This window comes from Camelus bactrianus, chromosome 10, assembly GCF_048773025.1.
Source record: "Camelus bactrianus isolate YW-2024 breed Bactrian camel chromosome 10, ASM4877302v1, whole genome shotgun sequence".
NCBI classification, from domain to species: Eukaryota; Metazoa; Chordata; class Mammalia; order Artiodactyla; family Camelidae; genus Camelus; species Camelus bactrianus.
The window spans coordinates 42,090,390-42,118,172 of record NC_133548.1 but is presented as its reverse complement, the minus strand read 5'-3'; the positions used below and the strand labels follow the sequence as shown (position 1 = coordinate 42,118,172).

Here is a 27,783-nt window from a genome sequence, read left to right as displayed (position 1 = left end):
TCACTGGAGGCACAGGGTGGGCGTGGCGGCCTCAGGTCTCGTAACCTAAATTCTGCAGCTGTGTGTCCAGAACCCAGAAGCTCAGGCCAGCATGTCCAGTGTCCCTGGTACTTCCTGAGCAAAGGGCAGTGATGACATTAATAGAACCAAGGCAGGAAATGGGCTATGCTGTGTTTTACCCTTGAACGTTTAGTCCCGTGTATGAATCATAAATGTTGCCTCCTGAGTGCTACGTACTGCACAATGAACTTTATTTCAGTAAATAAAGGATGCTTTTTCTTAAGAAATAAATTTAATTCAAGGTGGTTAGTGAATGCAAGGCATGTGGTGCCTTCATGAAAGTTAAAAGAATCCAGTTACAAAAGAAGCACTGTGTAGTCTCAAATTGCTAAAGGTACAATGGACTTCATATTTTACAAAGTACAAAAAATTATTTCATATACAAAGAAAAATACAAATAATGTGCAAAAACCATTTTCACAGGTGGCAATTTATAAAATGAAAATGATAGAAAAATCCTTCATTCTTATTATCCTCTAATTTCTTATATATTAACACAGTTCTATTTCCTAGCTTGTAGATAATTTTAAATTTGAAAATCTGATTTATTTTTAACCTACAAAGACAAAGTGGCTTTTTATTTTTTAAAAAGGGAACCATTTTATTACTGGAATCTTATGAATGAATCAATTAACTTTATATTAAATTATAAGCAGACTGTCTGAAAAACAAGGATATAGAAATCATATATACATATTTTTGAAATATTAGTTTGGTATTTAACATATTAACATTACAAAACAATGCAATGATGTAGCTACCTAGGACTCCAGTTGGCCACGGTGGCTGTCACAGAGAAGCTGTTTCTGTTGACCGTGAACAAATAGCATTTCTGGAATCTTAAGCTGAACAAACACAGGTTATCAAAATTAATGAAAGTCTAAAGAGGTCCTTACTGTTCGCATGCGGAGGGTGCTGTCTGGGGATCCAGTCACGCCGCAGTGCGGCCATGGTCTACACGGCCTCGTCACAGGGGTCGTGTGGTCTCTGGCTTCTGTCTTTCCAACATCTTCACTTAGGAATTCAGTGCAAGTGTCCGTTTTGTGGGTTAGTGCATTCAGCTTTTGCATGCTATTTTGTGTAAGAAGCTGTCAGGGAGCAGAAAAATACATGGGAACACAACGTCCTGGATCCTCAGGGCACCTTTGGCCTAGAAAATTTAGTGTTGTAGAAGCAGTATTTCCCTGCATTGGTCTGGTCATTGCTGCATCATTCCCTGGACAGTCTTTTCCATCAGGATGATCTTGTGTGGCCCCTGCCCACCTTGCCTGCCACAGAGCACTGATGGGTCTTCCTGTGAACCCCAGTGGCCTAGCAGGGGTTATGGAAGCACCTTTGACAGCACCAGAGAACTGAGCATCTCTAAGGTCAGGCAGTAAGAATAGGAGCCTCTGACAGGAAACCTATTCTGCACAGGATGGAAGATAATCTTGCAGGGTTTTGATTTTTGATGTCAGAAAGCTCTCCAAGGAAATTATGACCTTGGAGAGCAAAAAGGATCCAGCTTTCAGGAAGGACCCTGGTGGGTAGCCACTTTGCCTAGGGGATGGATGACAGTTGGCTCAGGAAGCATTCTTCTGATCCCTAACCACAAAGACCCTGTTAGAACAATCAAGTGCAAGATACAGGGCGGGCCGGGGGCTCTTGACAGACCCGTGTGACACGGCCACTCAGGCTAAGCAGATGCAGCAACTGCTGAACGAAGGGAATGGGTAACTCTGGGCAGGAAACCTCAGGCCGAAGGATGACTCATCTGAACCGAGCAGGACGCCGTCAGCTCCGCCGGGGTTCATGCGCTGCTTCTCTATTTGGCAGCATGAGCCCTCCCCCCGTCTCCTGCCTGGGTTGACCATGGGCTTCAGGCATCAGAGATGCAGCTCTGGATCCTGTCCATCCACTGCTGGGCACTCTGTCCATCCTGGGCACAGAAGTTATATACACGCTTGCTGGTCTTGAGCTACAAAACCGAAGAGAAGAGATGAGGGTGGGGCTATTCTATGGCTTTGGGCAAGTGGCAAAGTGGTCCCTGTGCCGGTCCCTCACTGCATCGCCCCAGAACCCGTTATTTTCTCTGCCCTTCACTACCATACTGTCATTACCTTTATAGTCACTTTACCTTCCTTGTCCCCAGAGTCACAGAGGGTTTTAACAGAAGGGCCTGGCAGAGGAGACAGACATACTGGAAGAGCCACACTTTGCATCCTTCCAGGGCCTTGGGAGAGTCCAAAATGGCTGGAGTCTCCGGCCCTACCATGCATTGCGCCAATGCAGCACAGGCGCCAGGAAGGCTGAGATTCATCCATACCATGCTGGAGGTGGCTTTTCTGTCCCCTTCTCTAAATCTTCAGTTGGGGCCACACTGGAATCTCACGAGTCAGAGAAATGGCCTCATAGCCTGAGCAGGGCCCTAGAGTATGGCCTGTGCTCTGAGAGGTCCTGCTGGGCTCTGGGCACTAGATAAGTCCCCTATCATGTGGCCCATAAAATGCCCCAAGGCTCAGCTAAGGGTTGCTGAAGATGTTAGAGCAGACAGTCATCATGTGTGGTAAGGACAGTGTTCTGTGGAAGGTCAGGCATGAAGACCACTGGGTAAAAAGGGAAGTGACATCTGTTCTCCTTTGTAGGCGGTGACTGTATAACTAACAGTACTTAACAAGGGGTCTGTCTGCTTCCACATATAATTGAATATCTTTGAGGGACTCTTTTGTGCAAGACAATGCTCAGCCCTTCTGAGACATGAACAGCTGGGAGAGGTCAGGCTTGGGGATTAAGAGTGCCAAGTTCAAGTTCTATAGCAATTCCCATAGCTAGAAGGGTCTGTGCAGTCACCACCAATTACTCTGAGACCCTATAATTCTTGGAGGTGGATGGATTGTAAGGAATCATGTGCAAACAGAGCAAGGAAAAGTAAGATCAACTTACATCAAAGAAAGCCTTGTCACTCGTGTGCTTTGGGGCTCCCATGCTGGGGCCAGCAGGGATGACCATTTCTACTTCAGCCAGATCAATGTGGCCTTTACAGCTTGTGTCCTCACCTGAGTCATAGTATCGCAGCTGGAACCCAAAGGACACATGAGATATGAGACAAAGAAAGAAAACAGCATGGCTTTTCAAAATGTATTGAGAACTAGGTGACTGGGAGAAAGGAGGAAAAAGACATTTTTTGAGATTTGAACAAATAAATATTACATATTAAAAAATGTGTCAAGTAACAATGGTAAGAAATGTGTGTAACATAAAAAGGGGGTAGAGGGGGGAGGGTATAGCTCAGTGGTAGAACATGTGCTTAGAATGCACGAGGCGCTGGGTTCAATCCCCAGCACATCCATTAAAAAATAAATAAATAAACAAACCTAGTTATCCCCCCAAAAAAGAAACTTAAAATTTTTTCTAAATAATAAAGGGGTTAATGTTTAGAATACATACAGAATTCCTAGAAATTGATAAAATGGTAAGCAAGCTAATAGAAAAATGGTCAAAGAATTTCAATGGGCAAGTCACAGGATAAATATGAATGACCTATAAACATTTGAAAAGATGAACAACCTAACTGATCAAAGAAAAGTAAATGGAATCAGTGAGATTTCACTTTTTGCTGAGATTAAGACATTAAAAACAATATTCAGGTTGAATGTAAGGCAGCAGGTATTCTCAAACACTGTTAATGGGACTATTAATCAGAAACCTTTCAGAGAACAATTTAGCGATAGGAACTAAAATTTAAAATGTTTATACTTAGCGATGTACCTTTCCCACCTCTAGAAATTTTCCCTACAGAGACACTCCCACAAGCATGCAGAGACACATGTATAAAAAGGTTTCCTTCAGCACCGCCTTTATCAGCTAACAACTGAAAAGTAGCTGTCTTTCAATGGGGTGTTGGTTAATTCATGAAGGTACATCAAGAATACAGAAAACTATACAACTTTTACAAAAATGGTCAGGAAGACCCGTGTGGACTGGTGGGAAAATATGTTCAAGCTGTATATTTAAAAGCAACTGACTTGACTGAGTGGTTACTATGTGTAAGGACTGGACACCACTCTAAGTCTGGACCTCACTCTAACTCACTCTGCAGCAAGGTGTCTGGTGCTTCCGTCCCTGGGGTTCGGGCCTCAGACTTTTCTCTGCCCCTCCCTTCAGGCGTGGTATGAGTAGGACTAAATGAAAACTGTATACCTTCTGTGTTAAAGAAATCTAAAAGGTTGGTAAAAATGCAAATATAATTTGATATAATTGTAAATTACATCAAAATTATGACATTCTCTTACGTTATAGTTAGTGGTTTAATGGAACTTTACTATACAGTGTAGGCTCTATGATTTCAGAAAAAATGTTTCAAAGTCTAGCCTCCTGAAAAGGTCTTTCTTCTATTGTGTATTTGTAAAAAATTCTCTATATTCTTCCACAAAGACTCTGTGTAACCTTTATGAAGCTCCTTGAGCAGAGGGAAAGGGAGTCCCCATATAGTCTTCATCCTGAAGTTTTCCAGACGCAGGTCCAACAAGAGCATTGTATAGGGGTAATAGTTCATATCTTTCTCAACAGATTCCATTTTGGAGATAAATGCACTGAGAATCTTGGCATCTCAGGCTGCCTCAAGGCTGACTGGTCAGGTGCAAGGTAGAGTGAGGTCTGGGGTCAGAACGTGGAGGCCACGTGACTCTCACTAGTGAAGGGTGCACAGGGGCTGGAGGTTTGGGTAGGGATCCTCCCCACTGAGATGACTGGAGCAAAGATTATGACGCTAAGGACTGGGGGCAATGCTACAGCAATAGCAAAGACTAACAACGGGCAAAAGAAAAGATTTGATAACATAATCTGTGAGGTCCTGTCTAGTACCTGCCCACTGTGAATTCCAGGTTTGGGTGGGCACATCCCCTGCTGCCTGTTTTGGGGCCCCCTCCCTCCTCCGTTGCTGTCATCTTTGGGGGATAATGGTGCTTTCCTCAGTACCAAGTACAGTGATAGACATAGAGAAGGTGTTCAGTAAATGTTTATCGAATAAATTACTGCCCTCGGTTTTGAATGGATACTTTATGCAGCAAACATGAAGGTGATCTGTATTCTGGGGAATGTTCACAGGGCAGGCTCTGTATGTGCATGTGGTATGTAACACACTGAAAATCTCAATTCTCCTGGCCTGGGTTTTAAGAGCAGGCAGCAGGAGATATATGAGTATTAAAAAACAGAGTTCTATTGCTCTTAATGCTCTGGGCTCAACAGTCCCTGCCTCCGCCTGCGTACACCTGCACCCTCTCAGGAGGCTACCACCCTCACTCAGGGACAGGCAGGGGCCCTCTGAGAGGCCTTAGGAGGGCTGTGTCTGCTGAGTCACACGACAGCCAGGGACTGAGCCGAGTCTGGGAGAAGTGATTTCTCTAGGCTTTGATGGTATTACCTGATGTTTTGTTACATCCAAAACGAACCAACGGGGCTTCCAACCTTTCAGCAAAGCCCCTCTTTTGTAGAGCGTTCCCTCAAAGGACCTAGAAGGAATGATGACAGGGCAGTTAATTTGACTTTTCATTTAAAAAGTGTTATAAAGGGGATGGCCGTAGTTTTTGTTGGTCAAGTCTCTATTTCCCCCAGATGATCCAAAAGAGATCAATGAGAGCTCCCCCTGGAATTTCTCTACTAGACCTTTGGGGAGAGACTGCCTCTTTCTGCTGGAATTACCAAACTTGTGAGGTTTGGAGCTCTCAGTAGCCATCTTTTGTGCCACGCTAGGGTTCATGCAGCCCATAGGAGAAAGCAGAGCTGAAGATACTGTGTAAAAAACTGGCACTTCCTTGGCCTTCCCAGTGTATGGGAGTAAATTCCTTCTGCTTGGGCTAGTGTGAGCTGGATTTCTGATGTCTGCCACTGAAAAAGTACTAAAACATACTCCCTCAAAAGACCTGGCAGACATGAGGTAATAACAATCAGGACGCAACCACAAATAACTATGACTTCTTGGCATTATTAAGTTGTAATTTTGACTTTTCCTCTTCAAAGAACCATCTAACACACTTAAAACAAACAAAGAATTAAAGCAGATCTATTTCAAGTTTGTAGAAGGCAGCACTGCACAGGCTGAGCTTATTAAAGGGCCTGTGGTGGGGCTGCAGGCAAGGCGGGGAGGGCCTTTTCAGAAGACCAAGCAGGGCTCAGCATGCCCACCTGTTCTCATCGCTCCTGGACGTGTACTGGCTGTACAGCGTGGCTGCTCGCCGGTCCACTCCGTTGGATGGGGAGATGCCGGTACTCTGCTCCTCCCCCGGGCTGCTGTCTGGGAGGTGCAGCACAGACCTCTTCTGATAGGAAGGGAGGTTGGTAGACACAATTCCTGGGGAGCCTGAAGGGTGTCTCTGGGGCTGAGAAAGAAAAGGGGCTAGGAAAGCTTTACAAAGACTTTAAGTAATTGACCTGATAATTTCATTTCTAAAAATCTACCTCCAGGAAAAAACTGGATCAATAAGAAAAATATATATAATACAGGGAACTATATTCAATATCTTATAAAACCTATAATGAGAAATGTGAAAAAAATAACAATCAAAATGCTGTATGTACATCAGAAACTAACACAACATTAAATCAACTACACTTAAAAAAAGGAAAAATGTATGTAAAAAGATGTTTATTCCTTGAGTTTATAACAGTAAAAAATTGGAAATTACTATCATTATTGGACTGGTTAAAAAAAAGGGTATTTCCATACAACAGACAGCCAGCCATTAAAAATGTTGCTGCTGAAGCACTATTTACAACAGCCAAGGCGTGGAAACAACCCAAATGTCCATCAACAGATGACTGGATACAGAAGATGTGGTATGTATATACAACGGAATACTACTCAGCTGTGCACAAGAATACAATAATGCCATTTGCAGCAACATGGATGGACCTGGAGATCACTGTTGTAAGTGAAGTAAGCCAGAAAGAGAAAGAAAAATACCATACAATATTGCTTATATGTGGAATCTAAAAAAAAGGGACACAAATAAGCTACTTATTAGATGACTGATTCCATGAATATGTGTAAACACGTTTGACTGTCCTTTATGACTGGATTACTGCACTCTGTTGATTCTTAGTGGTTGGCTTTATTCCTTTGATAACTATGTAAGTTTGAAAAGCTAAAGCCCTAAACAATGAACAGTGCATATATACATATTAAATAATGATGTAGATAGATTACATTGGCCTAGAGAAATGTTCACATACGTCTTAGGTGAAAAAGTAGATTACAAAATAATATACATAATGGGATCTCCTTTTTGTTAAAAAATAACTGCAGTACTGCATAAGAAAAATCAAGACGTACAACAACAAAAATGTTGCTGCTGATTTATAGTGACAAATGGAAGGACATGTATACCACATATTAAGTAAAAAAGCAGGTTTTAAAACTGCATGTATACACTAACTTCCCTTTTATATGTGTGTTTAGAATTATAAAACAAGCTTGAAAGCATAGTGGTTTATTTCTAGGTTATAAATGGTGGGTGATTTATGTCTTTATTTTGTAACTTTCTGTGTATTGTCTTATTTATGAAATGAGATATATTTATTTTAATCAGAAAAAAAAATCAAGAAACCATTTTTCTGAGGATAAAAGCAGTAAGACATCCCCTACCTGTGGCCTGTCTGATAACAGCTCCTGAATTGTCACCTGAAGGCAAGACAGCGACCGGAGGACTCCTCCTTACCACATCAGAGGCCTTCTTTTACACTCCATTCTCCTCGACCCCTCTGTGACAGCTGGCCCCTGCTGACCTCTCCTTTCCTGCAGTGCTCTTCAGAACACTCATCTGTCCTAACTTCCTTTCTGTTGCATTTGGAGTCAGTCTGACATGGGTCTGACGGGTGACTGTTGCAAGCATTAGCTGTGTGATCTCTGTGTCTGCCCCTCACTTTTGAGATGGGACACGACTCCCTCACTGGGCGTTAAATAGGATGCAAAGTGTGTGTGGTGCTCAGCACAGTCCCTTCCACATAAAGGAGCACATTTTGGTGTTTTAAAATATTTCATTTTCTCTGATTATTTCTCTGGAGTAAACAAGGTCCTGGCACTGCCCTCTTTCCTCATGTGGTAGAAGATCAGCTGAAACCACAGGGGCGCTGAGATAGAAAAGAACCCAGTAATTTCCCCTGGATTTGGGGCCCTGGAACATAAGTATTATGTCACTGTGGTAAAGTGAGACACTCAGAAAGCATTCAGTCATTTGGAACTTTCTGCCCTAGACCCTCAGGGAATGACCCCTCCCTTTCCACCTTTCCCTTTGGCCATAAGTCCCCTAGGTTATCTGTGGCAGGGCCCCACCTGACCTAGCACCCTCAAAAAAACTCAGAAGTAGCTCTTCAAAGGGCTTTGCCAACTCACACGGTCTGCTCTGGGCTCTTCTTTAAGGTCCACGGTTATTCTTTCCCACAACTGCTGCCACTTCTCAGGGGTTTGGTTCAATTTATGCTCCAATCTTTCAATTTCCTGCAAAGTAATTAAAAGGAATTTATTACTTATTTTTTTAATGTAGGTACTGGGGAATGAACCCAGGACCTCAGGCATGCTAAGCACACACTCTACCACTGAGCTATACCCTCCCTCCACCAGGAGTTTTCTGACAGATACTCATTTCATAGAGATCAGGATGTGCCCTGGAGCCACACCTCCTCTGTACTGGGCCCAGATGAAAAGCATGACCCGAGGGCAGTTAAAGACAGCTATAAGCTGGGGGCCTCAGAGGTCTCCCAAGCCAGGGACAGTGGAGCGAGCTTTAGCTGGTGTGATACGCTGTGGCAAAGACGATTAGGATCTGTAACCAGGCCTTTTTGTACAGATGGCTTAAACAGACAGATGAAATGTGTATCCCAAACACCTTCATCTTTGGCCAGCCCATAGGAAATCTGATGGCCATAGCAAAAGGTCAAGCACTGGGCTGCTGCCAAAGCCTAACACTGAGGTAGATGTGAAGTCTGTCCTTGACAGAGGAACCCCTCAACTCTAATGATTCAAACCAGATGTAAAGAGAATGAACCAAGAAATGCCCGAGGAATGGGGTTTCCCCCAGACAGGGAAGCTGGAGACCAGAGCAGCAGCCTCTGTGACGGTGCTTTCACAGAGCGTACTCCCCCTGGTCAGAAAACCAGACGGAGAGGACTCTTCAGGAATTGTTTGGCCCATAGCAAGGCTCAAACCCTTCTCTCAGGGCTGCTGCTCTCATCAGGGTGGCTGCTGCCAGAACGGCTTCACTCCAGGATATTCCTTGTAGAAGATGGTTGGCCGTATTCCCATCAGGCCATCAGCTACCCACACTTCTGACCAGAGGAAGTAAAGCACCCACAAAAGCCATAACCCAGGCCTGACTCAGGCTGCTCGGCCAGCTCAAGCAGCTGGGAAGCTGCAAACCGCTCCATCTGCTCGAATGCTTCCTTACTGCTGGAAAACTCACTTTTGTCAAGCCTCTTTTCCAGTACCTAAGCCTGGTCCCCCACCTGGAGCAAATCTGGGGTCCTCATACTCCTTCAGTGCTATGTCTGATGCCAGCCCAGAGTAAGGAGAGTCATGCCCACAAGTTTGTGAACCAGTTTCAACTTAGCCTGGTTCCTGAGGCCTCGCGTGCCTCCAGGGCCCTGGTGCCTCAGGAGCGTGCGTACGCACGGCTGACTTACGCTGAGAAGGCTGGTGAGAGCGTCAGGCTGCACACAGCTGACATCATCGTAGCACGGCCACACGGTTCTCCTCTGGCTCTGGGGCCCAGCTCCTCTGGCCAGCTCCGAGTCCTCGGAGGGGAGCTGCGTGGGGGTCAGCATCATCCAGTCATATGAAGGCCCCGCGGAGAGGGTCTCCTCTGTGTAGTAGTCCCACTTCTTGAGACTGGAAATGTTTACATTGGGCTTCAGGGCCTGTTTAAAGAAAATTCTGATACATAGTTCCATCTTGACCTCAAAGTGCCCCAAGCTTACTGGGAGGACAGCCCCTAATGTTGCAGGGTTCGGGGAAAGAGTAAGAACAGAGGTTATTTAAACATTACACACCCAGGTATACTGTTAGAAAAACTCCATTGTAACCTCCTACCTTAATGAATATAACTTCCTAATGACCTGGACGGCCAGGCTTCAACTGAGAATTCTTGGACTCCTCAGAATTCTACACCAGAAAGTTGTGGCACTGGGGAAGCTGGTCCTAGCTCCCAGTTCTTGGTCTAATCCCCTGCTCCTCTGACCCAGCTCTGTCCTACATTCAGGGCCTTTTGTGAACATGTGTATACACCCTGACTCATGCAGCTAGACTCTGTCCACTCCCTGCGAAACAGCTGCTTCTCAGCTGCCCTTTGGGCTTAGGGATATGTTCACTGACTTGGGGAACAGACTTGGAGAAATGGCCTGGTGAGTAACTTGAATTTGGGCAAGGAATTCTGAAGTTCAAGAGTATGGTCCAGATGAATAAGGGGCATGTAAGTGTGTATCCTTGGTTTCCTGTACTCCTCACCTCACAAGGAGGGCGCATTTGGAGAAAGGCCAGAGTGGGGCCCTATCGTATGCCCTGGAGTAAGGTGGCCCGCTCCCTCGCAGAGCCTATTTCAGACAGACATGCGTGGCAGAGCATGACTGCCCCTGAGATGTCATCCTCGGCTGGGCTCCAAACATCCCTGCTTCCCACAGGGGTTTTTCCATGGCTTTGCTACAAATGGACTTAGGGAAATCTTCTGTAAAGTATTTTAGATTTTTCAGCTTAGACGACCTGCTGAGGTTTCAAGTTTTGTTTGTTCTTTCTTCCTGGGGAGAGTTGATTTGCTCGACTTTCTTGTTATCCCTTCTATGTTTTGGGGGCCAGCTTCTAATTTTTGTGGTCAAGAATTGGGTAACAGTCTCCATTCCATCAGAACCTAAACCCATAGTGTATCAAACTTTTAAATAGATTTGACTATGTTTATAAAAAGCTTAAACCGCTGATATACACTCAAAGTAAGGAAAACTTTAAAAAAATATTCCAAAAATAAAACACAAATGTTTTCTTTCCGTACCTCTATTTCCACTGGTGAATATAAATAATTAAAGAAAATGGGACTTCTCTTGTGCATTCTGTCAATACATTCCCAAATACAAATTCCTTTTTTGGCATGCTTATCTCCTTTATCATCAAATAAAGTTCCTGTAAATCCAAAAAAATTCAACAAAAGTCAAATAAATCAACAGTTTGCCTAGAAGTATGATGCATGTAGCAGATGAAAAATGGAATACTTCTTATGGCTCTAGAAAAAGCAGTGCATGTGCAGATATCTTAGAAAATAACTGCAAAGCTAAAGATAGGAATTAACTTCACAGCTATATGGAAACAAATCCAAATGGAAGGAAAACATCTGATAAGGTTTTCCCAGACACTGAGCAGCACATCACGACTCTTCCAACCTACATCCTGCATCTGTATCTAGATTCACAGAGGTCCGTGCCAGGAGACATTCTACACATTTTACAAGAGAAAATGGAAAAACTGAAGAGTTGATTTGATGAAACTCAGTTAAAAACATAATTCCATGTTTCTTTTTAAAGTTGTAGGCTATTTATTATGAAGCCATTTAAAGTGTTTTCCTTGTTTAGTAGTTTATATATACTGCAAGTCATGGTCTCAGAGGCTTTGGATGTCAGAAGGGTGTGGTCTGTATCCTTGGGTGAAATTAAAAGCTGAATTTAGGGGGGCACTTCAGGTACTATATTTGTACCTTTCAAACAGTCAGTCTGTTACTCATGTGGGCTCACTCTGCTTTTAACGGAGAGGAAGACGTGTTGGGGTGAGGCAGGAGGTGTTTCTTTAAAAGGTCAGGAAGGGAGCCTCTCTTAGCAGGGCTGTCTTTCTTTGAATGGAAAGACTTCAGTCAAAAGTCAACAAGTATTTTATCTATCATAAAAGAATGTCTCAAGCTCAAGGCTGTACAAAATCCTGTAATATGAGGGAACTCCACAACTAATTAACGTTTCTTTACCTTTTAAATGCAGAATCCAGCACAGCAGTTCTCAACCCTGGCCACTCGTTACAAACCAAACCAAACCAAACCAAACCAAACCAAACCAAAGGCTTAAAAAACAAACAAACAAAAAACAAAAAACCCCATGCCTAGGTCTCACTTCAGACCAATTATATCAGCATCTATGAGGAAGGTCCCAAATACCAGTCATTTAAACAAGTTCTCCAAGTGACTCCAAAGTCCACTGTAACCAGCTTTACTTAATGTCTTCCCAAGACATGAGTACTTAAAAAATTAAGGTTTCTGATTATGATTTGTGGAATGACAATTCTATGAGTCAACAAAGGTCTGGAAGTACAAACAAGAAGGGAAATGGTCTCACCAGTGCTGTCTCCTTACCAGAAGTATGAAATATCATACTAGACAATTTTAATAACATGCAATGGAAAGCAGTATTTCCTGATTTCATATTTTAAACAGAACATCAGTAAATATTTTCAGCTACTAAGAGAACCCTCTTTATGAATATTCAGGTACACATATTAAACTGAAAATAAACAGTAAATAATATACTGACTTTATTTGCTTGTCTTCTTCAGAAATACTCATGTATATCCCTCCCTTCCCCTCTTCCTATAACAAGAGCAAAAGCAAGAATGTAAAACCCCCCCCGGGGGGGGGGAATGTTTTCACAGGAGCTGACTGGCTTTCAGAGTCTACTCTTCACAATTATTACTGCTAATAAAAATTATAATCATGATGGTGATGTCTAAAATTTATTGAGTTTTTACTATGTCCTAGCAACTGTGCTAAGAAATTTACAAATCCTTCCTACTGTGACCATCATGGCCCAAAGGGGTCAGTGTTGTTACTGTCCTCATTTTAAAGATGAGGAAACAGAGAGATACCTAACCTGTCCAAAGTACCTGGCTGGTAACTGGGAGTGCTGAAATCTGACTCTGGTCTGTTTGCTCCAGAGCCCATGGCTGTAACTGCCATGCAAACTGCTTCCAGGGGCAGGCACCTTACCTACCAGAGTGTACCAGGGATGGGAAAACTGTGAGTCAAGCGTTTTTCCTCAGTGATAACCATTTGTAGATAATAAAACAGGATGACTGACCACTTGCAGGCCCTAAGAGCTAACGCAGCACATCATCTCACTCATTCATAGCCATCCTACTTTTGTAGTTCAGAGTAAAACCCTAAAATGGCCTTACCACACTTGTGGATGGTTATTTTACTGGAGTTTTTCATTAAAAACACATAAGATAACAAATGAAATGGAACAAGGACATGCAAACACGTACCGTGCTCTAGTCTCTCATAGTCTGAATCCAGGAGAAATGTTTTAAAGCGATTAGACACATAGTGAAAAGCCAAGAACTTTAAGTAATAGAGATTGAATTCAAACTCGGTTGGATACTGGTTGTGAACCTGAAACACACAAGGCAAAGAAAAGAGAATCAAATGGAACAAAAAGAGGATGCCATGCCCCTGATGCTGCCTGAAATATGCAGGAGACCATATGGACTCAGTCAGTTGAATCCCTACCATGAGTGGAAGTGGGAAGGGAACCAGACTTTTGCCAGACACCATGCTAGGGGTTTTTATAAACATAATCACATTTAATCTCCATAACAACATTGCAAGAGAGGCATTATTTTTTCCAGCTCTATTGAGATATAAGTGACATATATAACATTGTGTAAGTTTAAGGTATACAACATGATGATTTAATACACATATCTCTTGTGAAATGATTACCACAACAGGGTTAGTTAACACCTCCATAACCTCACATAATTACCTTTTTTTGTGGTAAGAACACTTGAGATCTGCCCTTTTAGTAACTTTCAAGTATGTAACACAGTCTTATTAACTATAGTCACCATGCTGTATGGTGGATCCCCAGAACTGATTTCTCTTATAACTGGAAGACCAACATCTCTCCACTCTCCTCGCCCCCCAGCCCCTGGGTACCATCGTTCTATTCTGTTTCTATGAGTAAGGCTAGTTTAGATTCTACATATAAGTAAGATCATACAGTAGTTATCTTTCTCTGACTTATTTCACTTATCATAATGCCCTTAAAAGGCCATCCACATTATCGTGTGTGTCTGTGTGTGCGTGCGCGTGTGTGCAAGTAACATTTTCTTTATCCATTCATCCATAGAGGGACACTTAGGTTGTTTCCATTTCTTGGCTATTGTGAATAATGCTGCAATGAACATGGGAGTATAGATATCTCTTTGAGATAATGATTTCATTCCAATATATCCAGAAGGAGGATTATGAGATCATAAAACAGTTCTATTTTTCATTTTTTTGAGGAACTTCCATATTGCTTGCCACAGTGGCTGCACCAATCTACATTCCCACCAACAGTATACAAGAGTTCTTTTTCTTCACATCTTCACCAACACCTGTTACCTCTTGTCCTTTTGATAACAGCCATTCTAACAGGTGTGAAGTGATACCTCACTGTGGTTTTGATTTGCCCTGATGATTAGTGAGTGAGGTTGAACACTTTTTCATGTACTTATTTGGCCTTTGGGAAAAAGTCTATTCAGATCCTCTGAAGATAGGCATTATTACCCCTCCTCTCTACAAATGAGGAAGCTGAAGATAAGCAAGACTAAGTAATTTACCCGAAGTCATTCACAGTAACTAGTGAGCCTAAGTTTGAACACCGGCTTGTGAGGCTCCAAGGTGTACACTTCACTCACTGCTTTACAGTGAGCTAGACCCTTGACAGAAACCACCGTAAGTTACAGTTCTTGCTTTCCAGGCATTTGTGATGTCATAGTGTATAACACAACAAGAAAAATTGTACTTACAGAAGTTTGGCAGTGAAAGGAACGAGAAGAGAATGGTGATTTGGGGGGACAGTGAAGAGATGTTTTCTAGACAAAAGAAACGTGTCCCTGTCTGACGGCAATGCAGAAGGAGCCAACAGAGATGGAATAAATTGTGGAGAAAGAACTAATGACTAAGAGAGTAAGGCCCTGAGAAAGAAAGAATGAATGGGGCTAAGGGCCCAGAAATAGGAAACAGGCTTAAAAATGAAGAGGGATAGAAGAGGGGGTGAAAAGAAAGAAATGTTCAAGTGCTAAGAGAAGGGGGAGGGGCTTATGCCTTGTAACCTTAATTTTTCATCAGTAAATTAGTGAGGTCACTGGATGGACGATTAAGGATGAGGGAATGATATGGGAGGGAGGGAGCAAGGCAGAGCTGGGAACCATCACTGAGCTGTAGTGTGCTTCAGGCAAGCTCTATGCAGACTCTATGGAGCCATCTTATGTTGGCAGAAGATAGACTGATGACCTTGTGACGTTGTCCGCCCAGCAATCTCACCTCTATGTTGCTCAATCTCTCACAACCAATTAGAGAATTTTGTTTGGTTGAGATAAGTTCTAATCACAATTGTATTTGCCTAAAAGCTGTTTCAAATGAACACTGCAGGCAGGCTGTCTAAAAGCCAGCTTTCCTCTCCATGTTTAATTTGGCAAGGTAGACCCACACTTGGTCAGCCAGAGTGAGCAGGACTGTGTGCAGTATGTTGACTGCCCAATAGATCATTGGGAATTTAAAGTCATGATCCGGAATCATTGATTTTTACTAAAGTTTATCATCTGGTTAGAAATCTAGTTTTCTGTGATACTTAAAAGTTTTTTTCCTATAGTTTTTTTTTTTTTTGCTTTTTAATTGAACTAAATTTTTAGTTCATAAGTAATAAAAAATAAAATTAGTGTTAGGAAGACATATTAAAACAGAGTTTGACTGCTATGCAATGGGCTTGCATACTGTGGACTTGCTTCCCTGACCTCAGCCACTGCCCTGCCTGTTACTGCCTGGTCTGCCTAGGACAGGAGAGCTTTCCATGAGACAACTGGGACATGGTTCTGGATAGCTAGATAGTATGCCATATGCCAGGTTTTAGAACTTAAACTCTCTAGCCTGAGTTCCTGGTTCAGAATCAATAATACCACCTCAAGGGGCCAGTGTGCACACGATGGAGAGGGAGTGACTCAGATTGTGGGTGGTGGGACAGAAGAAGGAGACAGATTCAGGAGGATGGTTCTCTTCCATATGAGTCTCCAGGAGGACAATGTGCAATGTGCTTGGTTGGGCAGGGTGAGCTCCAAGAGCCCTTGGAATAAACCTTGGTAGTCACAGGCCAGACCTTTGGCTCACTGTTTCCAGGGAAAGAAGAGTTCAGGGTTATTTCCACTGACCCAGTACACAATAATTCTAAAAACTCTTCTAAAAACTTGTTAAACAAAGCTCCAGAATAACAAAACATTTCTTTCAATGACTCTTCTCCATGGAAACCACTTGTCTTACACATATCTATTTCTTTCTTTGATTATCCTGATATTTAATATGCTTAGGAATACAACTTTAATGACCCAATTCTGAGGTAAAGCGGAATGGAAATGATAATGACTATGACCTTAAGTTGAACTTACAGGCATTTCAGGGAGATCACATGCGAGGACCAGAAGCAAAACTCCGCTACAAGTGGAAAAACGCTTTCACAGCCCACTGTGCTGAGTGGCTGGCCTCACCACAAACCCTGCACTCTACAATTATGTTAGAAAGGTTAGACACTTCTCCCAGGCCTCTGGCACTCACCCTACTTGAACTGGAATTGGTGCTTAGAGAACACCGGGGTGTGAGCACTTGGGGGCACTAGTGTGTACACGTGTGTGTCTGTGTCCATGTGCCACAATGGTATCTGCAATTATTAACTGCCTGGGGTTGAAAAAACAGTCTGCCCTCATACTGGGGTTAATTACCAGGTCTATTGGAAGTAAAAGAGAAGATGCTCAACAATTTGATTTTTTCTCTCTCTAGCAACAGTTTAAGCAACAAGCATGTGAAAATTGCTTCAATGGAAAAAATATATATCAGATTGACTTGAAGGCTGGGTTGATTAATGCCTAAATAACCACATTTGGAATCTGACATTAAGAAACACAAATAATTTCCTGAAATGCCTTTTTACGTTAATGAAAAATGAAGACCTGACTGTAGTTACAGGACAAAACCTGGTGCTTAAGATTTCCAGTAAAAAGAGAAAAATTATACTTTCTCCATTTAGTCCTACATCCCAGGGACTCAGTTTGTCCAGTTAACTGGCTTCTTTTCCTCATTATCAATGGGACACCTAGATTCACCTGCCACCACAGTGGTCTCCACAAGATGCTTCCCTCTCCTCCTGTTAAGTATGGTTTTAACAGGAAGTCTCAGGCCAAAGAGACTCTGACGACTGAGATACAGGGAATGAGTGAGAATTTAGAGGTTTGTTAGCCCCAAGATCTTTTTGCTTTAACAACTTTAATGCAGTATAACTGACGTGCAGTAAGCTGCATATATTTAAAGGGTACAATTTGATACCTTTTGACATCTCTATGCACCCATGAAACCACACCACAATCAAGATAATGAACATATATCATCCATAACTGTGCCCCTTGTCTCTTCCTGTATCCTCCTCGTCAAGCTACCATTGATTTGCTTTTGTCACTACAGATTAATTTGGATTTACTAGAAATGTATATAAATGGAATCATAAGTATGTACGCTTTTTTTGGTCTGCTTTTTTTCATTAAGCATAAATATTGGAGAAGTATCCATGTTGTTGGGTTATCAGTAGTAAATTCCTTTCTGTAGCTAAGCAGTGGTCCATTGTATGGAAATACCACAATTTGTTTACTCATCCATCTGTGGATGGACATTGGGTTGCTTCTAGATTTTTGGTTATTAAATGTAACGTTGCTATGAACAGTTATGTTCAGGTTTTGTATGGGCATAAGCCTTCATGTCTCTTTTGTAACTGCCTAGGAATGGAATGCAGAATCATATGGTAGGTAGGTATGTTTAATTCTTTAAGAAATGGTCGAATTGTTTTCTCAAACAATGGCATAATTTTGTATTTCCACCAGCAATTTTAGAAAGTTCCAGTTCCTCCATATCCTTGCAACACTTGGGGTAGTCAGTTTTTAAATTTTAGCCATCAAAACAGTTATATAGTAGTATCTCATTGTGATTTTAATTTGCATTTCCTAATGATAAATGAAATCAAGTATCTTTTCGTGTGCTTATTCTCCATCTGCAAATCTTTGGTGGAATTAGTACAAATATTTTTCCCATTTAAAACATAGGTTGATTGGTTTTTATTTATTGAGTTTTGAGAATTCTTTATATATTCTGGATACAAGTCTTTTAGCAGATATATGATTTGCAATTGTTTTTTTTCTACTCTGTGATTTGTCTTTTCATTTTCTTAAGTGATTTTTGAAGAATAAAAATGTTAATTTTGACAAATTCTAATTTATCAGTTCTTTTATGGCTCATACTTTTGGTGTTAAATCTATGATATCCTTGCCTAACAACCTAAGATCACAAAAATTTCTTTCTATGTCTTCTTCTAGAAGTCTTATATAGTATTAGGTCTTACATTTAAGTCTGATCCCTTTTGAATTAATTTTTATATTGATGCTAGAATCAAAATTAATTTTTTTTTCATCTGGAAATCCAATTGTCTGGTACCATTTGTTGAAAAGAGTATTTATTCTTTCTCTACCTATTGCTTGTGCATCTGTGTCAAAAATCAGTTGTCCACATTGATTGATCTTTTTTTGTTTTGTTTTGGTTTTGCTCTTTTTTGGGGGGTTGGGTGGTGGTGATTAGGTTTACTTATTTATTTTTAATGGAGGTACTAGGGATTGATCCCAGGAGCTAGTGCATGCGTAAGCATGCTCTCTACCCCTGAGCTATACCCTCCTCCCCAGTTGTCCACATATATGTGTAGAACTATTTCTGGACTCCCCATTCTGTTCCATTGATCTGTTTGTCTGTCTTTACACCAATTATCACACTGTCTTGACTACTACAGCTTTATAATAAAATTAGTGCTAGTTTTCCAATTTTGTTCCTTTTCAAAGTTGTTTTGGCTATTTTAGATCCTTTGCATTTCCATGTGAATTTCAGGATTAGCTTGTCAATTTCTACAAAACAGCATCCTAAGAGTTCTATTGTGATTACATTGAATCTTTAGATCAATTTGGGGGGACTGACATTTTAACAATATTGAGTCTTCTGATCCATGAACAACATGTATTTCTTGATTTAATTGTCTAATTTCTTTTAATAATGTTTTATAGTTTTCAGTGTCCAAGTCTTTAACACATTTTGTTATATTTCATGTTTTTTGATGCTGTCATAAATGACAGTGATTTTTAAATTTCAATTTTTCCAATGGTTTATTGTTAGTATTAAGTTTTGAATATTGAGCATGTATTCTACAGACTTGCTAAACCCATTAATTCTAGTAGCTTTTTCTTTTTTTGTAGGTTCTATAGACAATCATGTTACTTGTGAATAAAGAAAGTTTTACTTCTTTTCTATGTGGATATCTATTATTATTATTATTATTATTATTATTATTATTATTATTATTATTATTATTATTATTTTCTTGCCTTACTTATTGCATGGCCACAACCTTTAGTATAATATTGAATAGAAGTGGTGAAGCAGAAATCTATGTCTTGTTCCTGATCTTAGGGGGAAGGCATTCAGTCTTTCACTATTAAGTATGGTGTTAGCTGTAGGGTTTGTTTGTTTTTTTTAATAGATACTATTAGTTCGAGAAAGTTTCCTTCTGTTCTTGGTTTCTGAGAATTTTCATAAGGAATGGATGTTATATTTTGTCAGGTGCTTTTTCTGCATCTATTGAGATGCCCATATGTTTTTCTTTTTTTTTTTAGTTCCTTAATATGGTAAATCAACCTGATTGATTTCAAATGTGAAACCAACTGTGCATTCCTGGAATAAACCGCATTTGACCAAGGCATATTATCTTTTAAACATATTGTTGAATTTGATTTGCTAAAATTTTGTTTAGAAAATTTGAATCTGTGATTATCAGGGGTCTTGGTCTATAGTTTTCTTTTCCTGTCTTTGTCAGACTAGGGTAATGCTGTCCTCAAAGCTTGAGTTGGGAAATATTCCCTTTGCTTAAATTTTCTGAAAGAGTTTTTGTAGAACTGCCATTGTTTCTTCCTTAAATATCTGGTAGAATTCACCAGTGAAGTCACCTGGGCCTGAAGGTTTTCAGTGTGGAACTATTTTAACTACAATTTCAATTTCCTTAATAGACATAGGCCTATTCAAGTTACGCATTTCTTCTTTAGTGAATGTAGTAGTTTGTATTGTTCAAGGAAGTTGTCCTAAATTTTTATTTTTCTTTATGCAGAACTGTTCATAATATTCCCTTATGGTCCTTTTTAATATCTGAAGACTCTGCAGTGATGTCATCTTTCTCATTCCTAATACTGATAATTTGTGTCTCTTCTTTGATCAGTCTGCCTAGAGGTTTATCAATTTTATTGATCTTTTCAAAGAACAGCTTTTGGTTTCATTAGTTTTCTTTATTATTGGCCACAAAATTTTGGGGGCCTAAAGGCAAGTCTGCTTCAAATAAATTTAGCCTTATTGTATTACAGAGAATTGGGAATGACAGGCATCTCAGCCTATAAATTAATTCTATATGAGCATTTCCCAAATTATGCTGATGAACAGAGTTTTAGGCCTCTTTCAGTCATCATCTGGATTCTGTTGTTCAAAATAATTATTTATTTATTTTGATGAAGATAAAAAAACAGATTTAAAATACTAAGACTAAGCTCGATGAGGCTTTTTGGTTTTGTTTTCCATTACGGAATAAAACCTGCCAATTTCACTTATTTATAAGAAGAGAATCTGAAATGGAATTTGGAGAAATATGAATTTATAGGGTCTTATTTTTTGCCCATATGCCATTAAGTACTTTGTAAAATTTAAAGGCCCATAAAAACAAGCTATGACTCAAATCCCAGGAAAGAAACATTTTGGGAGTAAAATATAGTAAGTTAAAATTGGATTCTGCTTTCAGGAGTTACAAATATTAAGCTATAAGAGACCCTATATTTAATGGTATCAAAATGTTAAAACCTGTGGTTATGTTAGACACACGCTAGAAAAATAGGTAATACTAGTTTTTGTTATTTCACAGGTTAATATTTAACAAGTATTAATTGTGCACCTTCTACTGTGCCAATTAACTTCACAAGATTTTTAATTTTTCTGATACATATAAATATAAAGAAAGTGAAGCACAGAGAGGTTTAATAATTTGTTAAAGATTAAAAATTAGTAAGTGAGACATATGCAAACTCAGACTTATTTTATGGGCTCAAATACTAAGAGCTTTAATGCAAAATTGCTGTTATAAAACAGCTTGGAGGATGTCAATTTTTGCCAGTTTTCAGCTGATTGGGAAACAGGCAGACACCAGAAACTCTTATATATACCATGAATCCATTAACTGCAGGTATTTTGCCAATATTAATGGATAAATTTTAGAGTAACCAACCTGTGTGAGGGCAGCTTAGCTCCTCACACATGTGCTCACAGGAAAAGCTCCTATCTTCAAAAGGCAAATAGCTTTTCTCTTGGGAAAAGGACCTAGCATAGTGCTAGCATACGGTAACTGTGAGGAGAATCATATTACAAAACCAGACCAGAGTGAGTCAATTTACAATCTGAATAAACTTCAAAGGCCAAGTTATAACTGTTACTTGTTTTTCTCAAAGTAGGAAATAATTTAAAAGTTCTAAGATGCCCTCTAAGATTTACTCTAATGCTGAAATAAAGGAGATGCTTTCTTATATGTCATGTTTTCATTCATATTACACATATTTTTTCCCTCAGTATTATATTTTAAAAAGAAACTTTAGCTAAAACATTTTTTTTTTTTGTATTTTGGATGTCTTCCTTTTGAATTTGGTTCAACTATTTTAAGAAAAGGAAGCATCCTGTAATGATATCATTTGAGCTAAGCCAATTTCTTTTAGAAGCAACAAAAAATCTGCCAGATGTTGCTATTATGAAACAGTGATCTAGCATTTATTAATTCATCTGACACCTGGATATACTGGCGTAAACAATGGCTTTTTATATGATGAGGCATTTCTAATTTAAGATTAGTGCTTCATCTGTTTTCTTTGTAACTCTATTAGTACTAATGGGCAAGTCCAGGCATAGTTCCATGGACTGCCTTTTGGCATTCAGCATGTTAGAAATGGTTAATAAGCAGGGAACACATTCCACTTGGGGAAATTTTGCTTGCTGCTGCATAATTTTGTACTTTTTTTTTTTTTTTTTTTTTTAATGTTGTTGGGCCTGGCTCTGTTTTGTGCCCCTAAGAGACTAAGGACAGCACTAATTTGAACTGTCTGGCAAAAGCCAGAGTCATGTAAAGCATTAGTGTTCACTTGAAAGGTATTCCAAGAAGGCATTTTCTAATGCCTATAACCAGTATGTAGGAGATGATGAAACACTACCTTATAATTAAGTCAGCAAGAATCAGAAGCATTATTTGTTAACTGTAGTCTTCTGTTTTTGAATGAATAAACAATCCCTTTTTCAGCACAAAATAATTTGCTTCACCAAAACTGATACCTATCATATAGTCCAGCATCCTTCAAATACCACAATTAATGTCATATGCTCACTTTGCTATGACTTGTCTGCACTCAGGTTATTATGTGTGAGGGTATCAAGTCAAAGGGTTCAGGCAAATTAAAAAAAATTTATGTTTTAACTAATTTTTAATGGAGTATAACCAGATTTGAAATCATACTAAAGGGGTCTTTAGACCCTGACTAATACTATTTTCTACAGTTTGTGAAGCATTCACCTACAAATAATTGCTTTTATTAAAAGTCAACTTTTCAATTTCAGAACTGGTTCAGATAGAACATTTGAATTTTACCTTCTTATTTAAAATAAAAACAGTTGCAGAAATTAAACATATTCCCCAATTTGCTTTATATAACTTAACATTACATAGTTTTAGCATCTATTGTAATGTATTCTAAAGGTTACAGGAATGTAACTCATACTTCATTTTAGCTTATGTTAAATTGCTTTGTTTATATCACTAAAGAGGTGATTGAAGAACACAGGTTACTTTCCAACATTCTAGACTACTCACACTTCCACCCACCTCATTCCACCCTAACAATAAAATATAAGCATTGTATTCCAAGGAATTATTATACTTGGGAAACAACAACGTTCCCATCTGTGAGGACAGTATGTCTTATATGAGAACCTCCCATTTCCTACTGATTGTGAGTGGATTCTATAGCTGACTCTTAATATTTAGGTATGCAGAATTCTTCAAGTTGAACATTTAACCCATTTAATAGTGCATTTAACTTAAGTCAAATTTAGTCATACAAATTCAGCCCCCAGCAACTCTCCCTCAATTAAAGGAAAGGAATTTTAAAAGGTACAAAAACCAAAACAGAGGTGGGGAAAAAGGGAGGGGAGACAGTAGCAGGCCAAGAAAATTCAGAAAGATGGAAAATAGAAAGAAGAATAGCAGTAAATGACAGAAGATGAGAAGCTCCACTGGAATGCCTGTGGATGAAAATTATTTAAGAAACTAACAGTTTGCCCTGTAAACCCAGAAAGGCTCAGCACTCAGAGGTCCAAATGTTATACAGGTGTGAAATGGGAGCTAAAAATGAGAACTAGTTATAAGTCTAGAGAGGCAGTGATGAGACTTCAAGGGTCTTTTCCTACCCCATGAAGTCATGTGATTACCTTCTTGCAAGCACAAGATTAGAGGTTTATTCTCTGGAAAAACCAAACTTGATAAGCTCTGGACTTGAGAATACCAGGCACAACTGGGTTACTGATGAGACTGACAACAGTACAGAAAAAGTAAAAATCTGCACACTTGACTGGGATCTCCCTGGACCCACTTCCTGCCCTGCTTCCAGAAAGCAGACAGCCAGGCTTATAAGTACTCTCTGGGCACTACACTGAAACATTTTTCTCTAGAGAAACTAGAAAGCTGCTGCTTTCTTTCTTTTCTTCCTCCTTTTTTTTTTCCCCCACAACTCCAGTTTACTGAGAAGTTGGACTTACTAATAGAAAAAAAAATTTCCAGTTCACTGAAGTATAATTTACATATACTACAGTTCCCCTATTTTAAGCATACAGGTTGATTCGTTTTGGTCACTGGTCATTTGGTTCTATGTTTGTGTAACCACCACCACAATCAGGATACAGAACAGTTCCCTGTCCTAAAGTGAATGCTTGTGCCCCTTTGTAGTCGATCCCCTCCCTGACCACCGGTACCAGGCAAACACTGATCTGTTTTCTATCCTTATAGTTTTCCCTTCTGTAGAGTTTCCTATAAGTGAAATCATATAGTATGTAGTCTGTAGTCTTTTTTACTTGGCTTTTCCCTCATTTTTACTGAGAAATAACTGGCATATATCACTGTATAAGTTTAACAGGTATAGCACGATGGTTTAATTTATATATGTTGTGAAATGATTCCACAACAGGTTTAGTTAACATCTACCATCTCATATAAAGTAAAAAACAAAAAAATTTTCTCCTTAAGATGAAATTGATCTGGCTTTTTTCACTAGTCATGATTTTAAGACTCATCCATGTTGTGTATATTAATATCTCATTCCTTTTGCTTGCTGAGTAGTATTCCATCACATACATATACCAGAATTTATCTGTTCACCAGCTGATGAACATTTGGCTTATTTTTCATGCTACTTCTTTATAGCTACACCCATGCCCTCCCCCCCACTATCTCCAAGCCCTGGCAACCAATATTCTCTCTATATATAATCTTGTCATTTTGAGAATGTTATATAAACGGAACCATACAGTATGCAACCATTTGAGACTGCTTTTTTTTCACTCAACATTATGCTCTTGAAAACCATTCAAACTGTGATGTGTGTCAGGAGTTCATCCCTTTTCATTGCTGAGTAGTGTTCCATGGCATGGATGCACTAGTTTGTTTAGCCGTTCACCTGTTTTAGGAAGTTTTGTCCCTTCCAACCTCCAGCTTTTGGCTATTATAAATAAATAATTCTTTTATATTTGAACTGAGTTTCTTATAAACAGCATATAGTTACATCATGTTATACTTATATCATTTCCATTTAACATAATCATTGATATGTTAGGGCTGAAGTCTTGTCATTTCGTTTTTTGTTTTCCATTTGTTGTATTTCTTTTGTTTGTTTTCTTTTTCCTGCCTTCTGTGGGCTACTTGAACATTTTTTTGAATTCCATTTTATCTATAGTGTTTTTGACTTTATCTCTTTATACAGCTTTTTTAGCAGTTGTTCTACATATTCTAGATGTTCTACATATCTTGTTACAGTTGACTGGTGTTAACATTTTGTCAGTTTCAGTGAAGTGTAGAAACCTTACTTCACTTTACATCCCTTCCTGCTCCTCCATTTATAATAGAATTGTCTTAACTGTTTCCTCTACGTATATTGAGAACATCAAACAGTGTTACAGTTTTTGCTTCAACCATCAAATGTAATTTAGAAACCTCAAGAGAAGAAAAGCCTATTGTGTTTACTCATATTTCACTTTGAGTTGTTCTTTTTTCCTTCCTGATATCCTAATCCTTCTTTTCTCATTATTTTCTGCTTGAAGAATTTCCTTTAGCCACTTAGGTCTTTGATCCATTTCAGGTAAATTTTCATGAATGATGTGAGGGTTCATACTTTTCTAAACAGGTGTCCAGTTATTCAATACCATTTGTTGAAAAGTTTCCGTCCCCATACCTGGGTTTTATAATTGTTTTCTGTGGGGGAAGTTGTCTTTAGAGTCTTAATCTCTCATTTGTGAAAGCAGCAGTCAAACTTACTCATTTTAAACTTTATTTTGCCCTTTGAAATCTGAGGATGTTACCTCAACATGTTATATAAAAGAGAAACAGTTACAAACTTTCATTTCAGCCAAAAAAATTGTAAGTTAATTTCAGGATAAAAATATATAGATATTTTCAAATGCCTATGGATGATATCCTAAAATGTTCAGCAAAGCAGTTTGTTACACAAATGACCTATTCTCAGTTTAATTCTTATGAAAAAAAAAAAAAGTCTACACAGGTTCAATTTCATTCTTATTAGAGAAAGTTTACATGGGTTAGTCTACCTGCCATTCCTCTCTCTGTATTTATGCCTCAGAGTCAGATTTAGATGGGAGATGTGACTCTCATATTTTCCCCTTAGGTCTCTGTTCCTATGTGTTTGTGTTCTTTACGTGTGAACATCACATTATGATGATTGTGATTTTAATATTTATAGATCCATTTTTATACAAAGACACTAAAAGAAAATCAACTACTTTATCTAGTATTCAGCTGAATAAACAGTGATATTATCTCAACACAGGGGTAAAAACTGGATGAGTGTACTTACTGAGACAACACAGGCATCCAGGGAGGAAACTTAAGAACCTTTCAAGTGAAATTTTGACATTATTATATTCACATTAGATATAAGGGAGAGTAATTCTTTAAGAAATGTGGAGCCACTGAAAGTTGTTGTTTGTCTGCTTTAAAGATTTTTGTGAAAGAGAATAATAGCATTGTATCTGAGCTTTCAGAGGATTATATTATCAATTCGACTTAGAATATCCTAGATGGTCTCCGTGAAAGGTGCCGAGGGCTTGAACAAGGCTGAACAAGGTGGTCAAATTTTCATTTACTGAATTGTTGTACATATTTATTGAGAGTCTGCTACATTCTAGAGACTGAAATTCTAATTGTGTTAGAGATTAGGGATATGAAGACTAATACGACATAGACCCTGCTCCCAAGAATTCTCAGACTAAGTAGAAGGCAACGGACATGTACAAAAAGGTATGTTCTAGTGCATAGAAGCTACCAAAGAAGTGTGTACATGGTTCATTAAGAATACAAATGAAGGGATCAGGAAAAGGTTCAACGATTACTTAGAAAGAATCATGAAATAAAAGAGTGCTGAGGACAGTGCCTCGCCCATAGGAGGCTGTCAATAAGCAGTAGTAATGGTTGTTAGTAGTAGTGGTATACAGGCACAGAGGCAGGAAGCAGCCTGGTGCATCTGGTTAGCGGAACAAGACTGCACAAGGTAAGAAGTGCTCTCATGAAGGACATGTATGCTTTCACCCATCCAGATGTGAGAGAAGATGCCTGCTTCTCTCCTTTGGTCTCAGTTACAATGGGCTCTAAACTTCTCCCTCATCTATTTTTCAAAAGGAGTCTGAATAAAAAGGCTAATATTCAAACAAGAAGCAAGTATATCATTTGCTGCAAAAAGTTTAAAAGTAAAATCTCAACCTTGTGACCAGCTTCTCCAGACACTGCTCAAATCAACTGAAATTATTCAAAAGGCTTTTCTTTAAGAGGCTGACTGGAGCAATCAAAAACATAACCACCAGTGTGTGTATGTGGGGGATGGGGTCGAGGTGGGGGGTGACAGAAAAATCACTGCTAATGGGTGTGGAGTCTGTTTTGGGGGCGATAAGATGTTCTGAATTTGTTTGTGGTAACTGCACAACTCTGTGAGTAAATTAAAAACTATTCAATTATATACTTAAAATAGATTTTTAAAAAATTATGAAATGAGTTGATAAAGCTCATCAAGTGACTAATAGAATAAAAAACAAAACAAAATATAACCATACATCAACTTGGTCTCTTCAGAAGCCCTGGTTCTAAATACTGGTTCCTAAAAAATTTCCACCTTTCCTTTCAATAGATACCTGAGGCCAATGTTTTTCAAAGAGTCTCACTGTTCTGTCAAATATGTTTGACAGGCCAGAACCCATTCATTGTTGCGTAGGTGAAACAAGGCTGAAAGTGTCAACCTTGCTTTTCCTCTGGTGCCAATGCTTCAGA

The 27,783-nt window shown here is 39.4% G+C and overlaps 1 protein-coding gene across 4 annotated transcripts in view; it reads right to left on the bottom strand.

Annotated features, from left to right (window-relative positions):
* Positions 1–270: 270 nt before the first annotated feature.
* The window catches only part of SBF2 (SET binding factor 2), a 382,671-nt gene continuing 355,158 nt past the window's right edge, over positions 271–27,783 (bottom strand). For 3 of the 4 annotated variants that reach the window (XM_074372406.1, XM_074372407.1, XM_074372408.1), the window contains 8 exons: positions 13,316–13,442; positions 11,070–11,197; positions 9,715–9,948; positions 8,429–8,533; positions 6,223–6,416; positions 5,462–5,549; positions 2,983–3,114; positions 271–2,017 (listed from right to left, as the gene is read on the bottom strand). In XM_074372406.1, coding sequence (XP_074228507.1) covers positions 1,919–2,017; positions 2,983–3,114; positions 5,462–5,549; positions 6,223–6,416; positions 8,429–8,533; positions 9,715–9,948; positions 11,070–11,197; positions 13,316–13,442 — 1,107 coding nt within the window. In that variant the 3' untranslated portion in view covers positions 271–1,918. Of the gene's footprint in view, positions 2,018–2,982; positions 3,115–5,461; positions 5,550–6,222; positions 6,417–8,428; positions 8,534–9,714; positions 10,023–11,069; positions 11,198–13,315; positions 13,443–27,783 lie in introns of those variants that run through there. The other variant, XM_074372409.1, reaches the window with a different exon arrangement.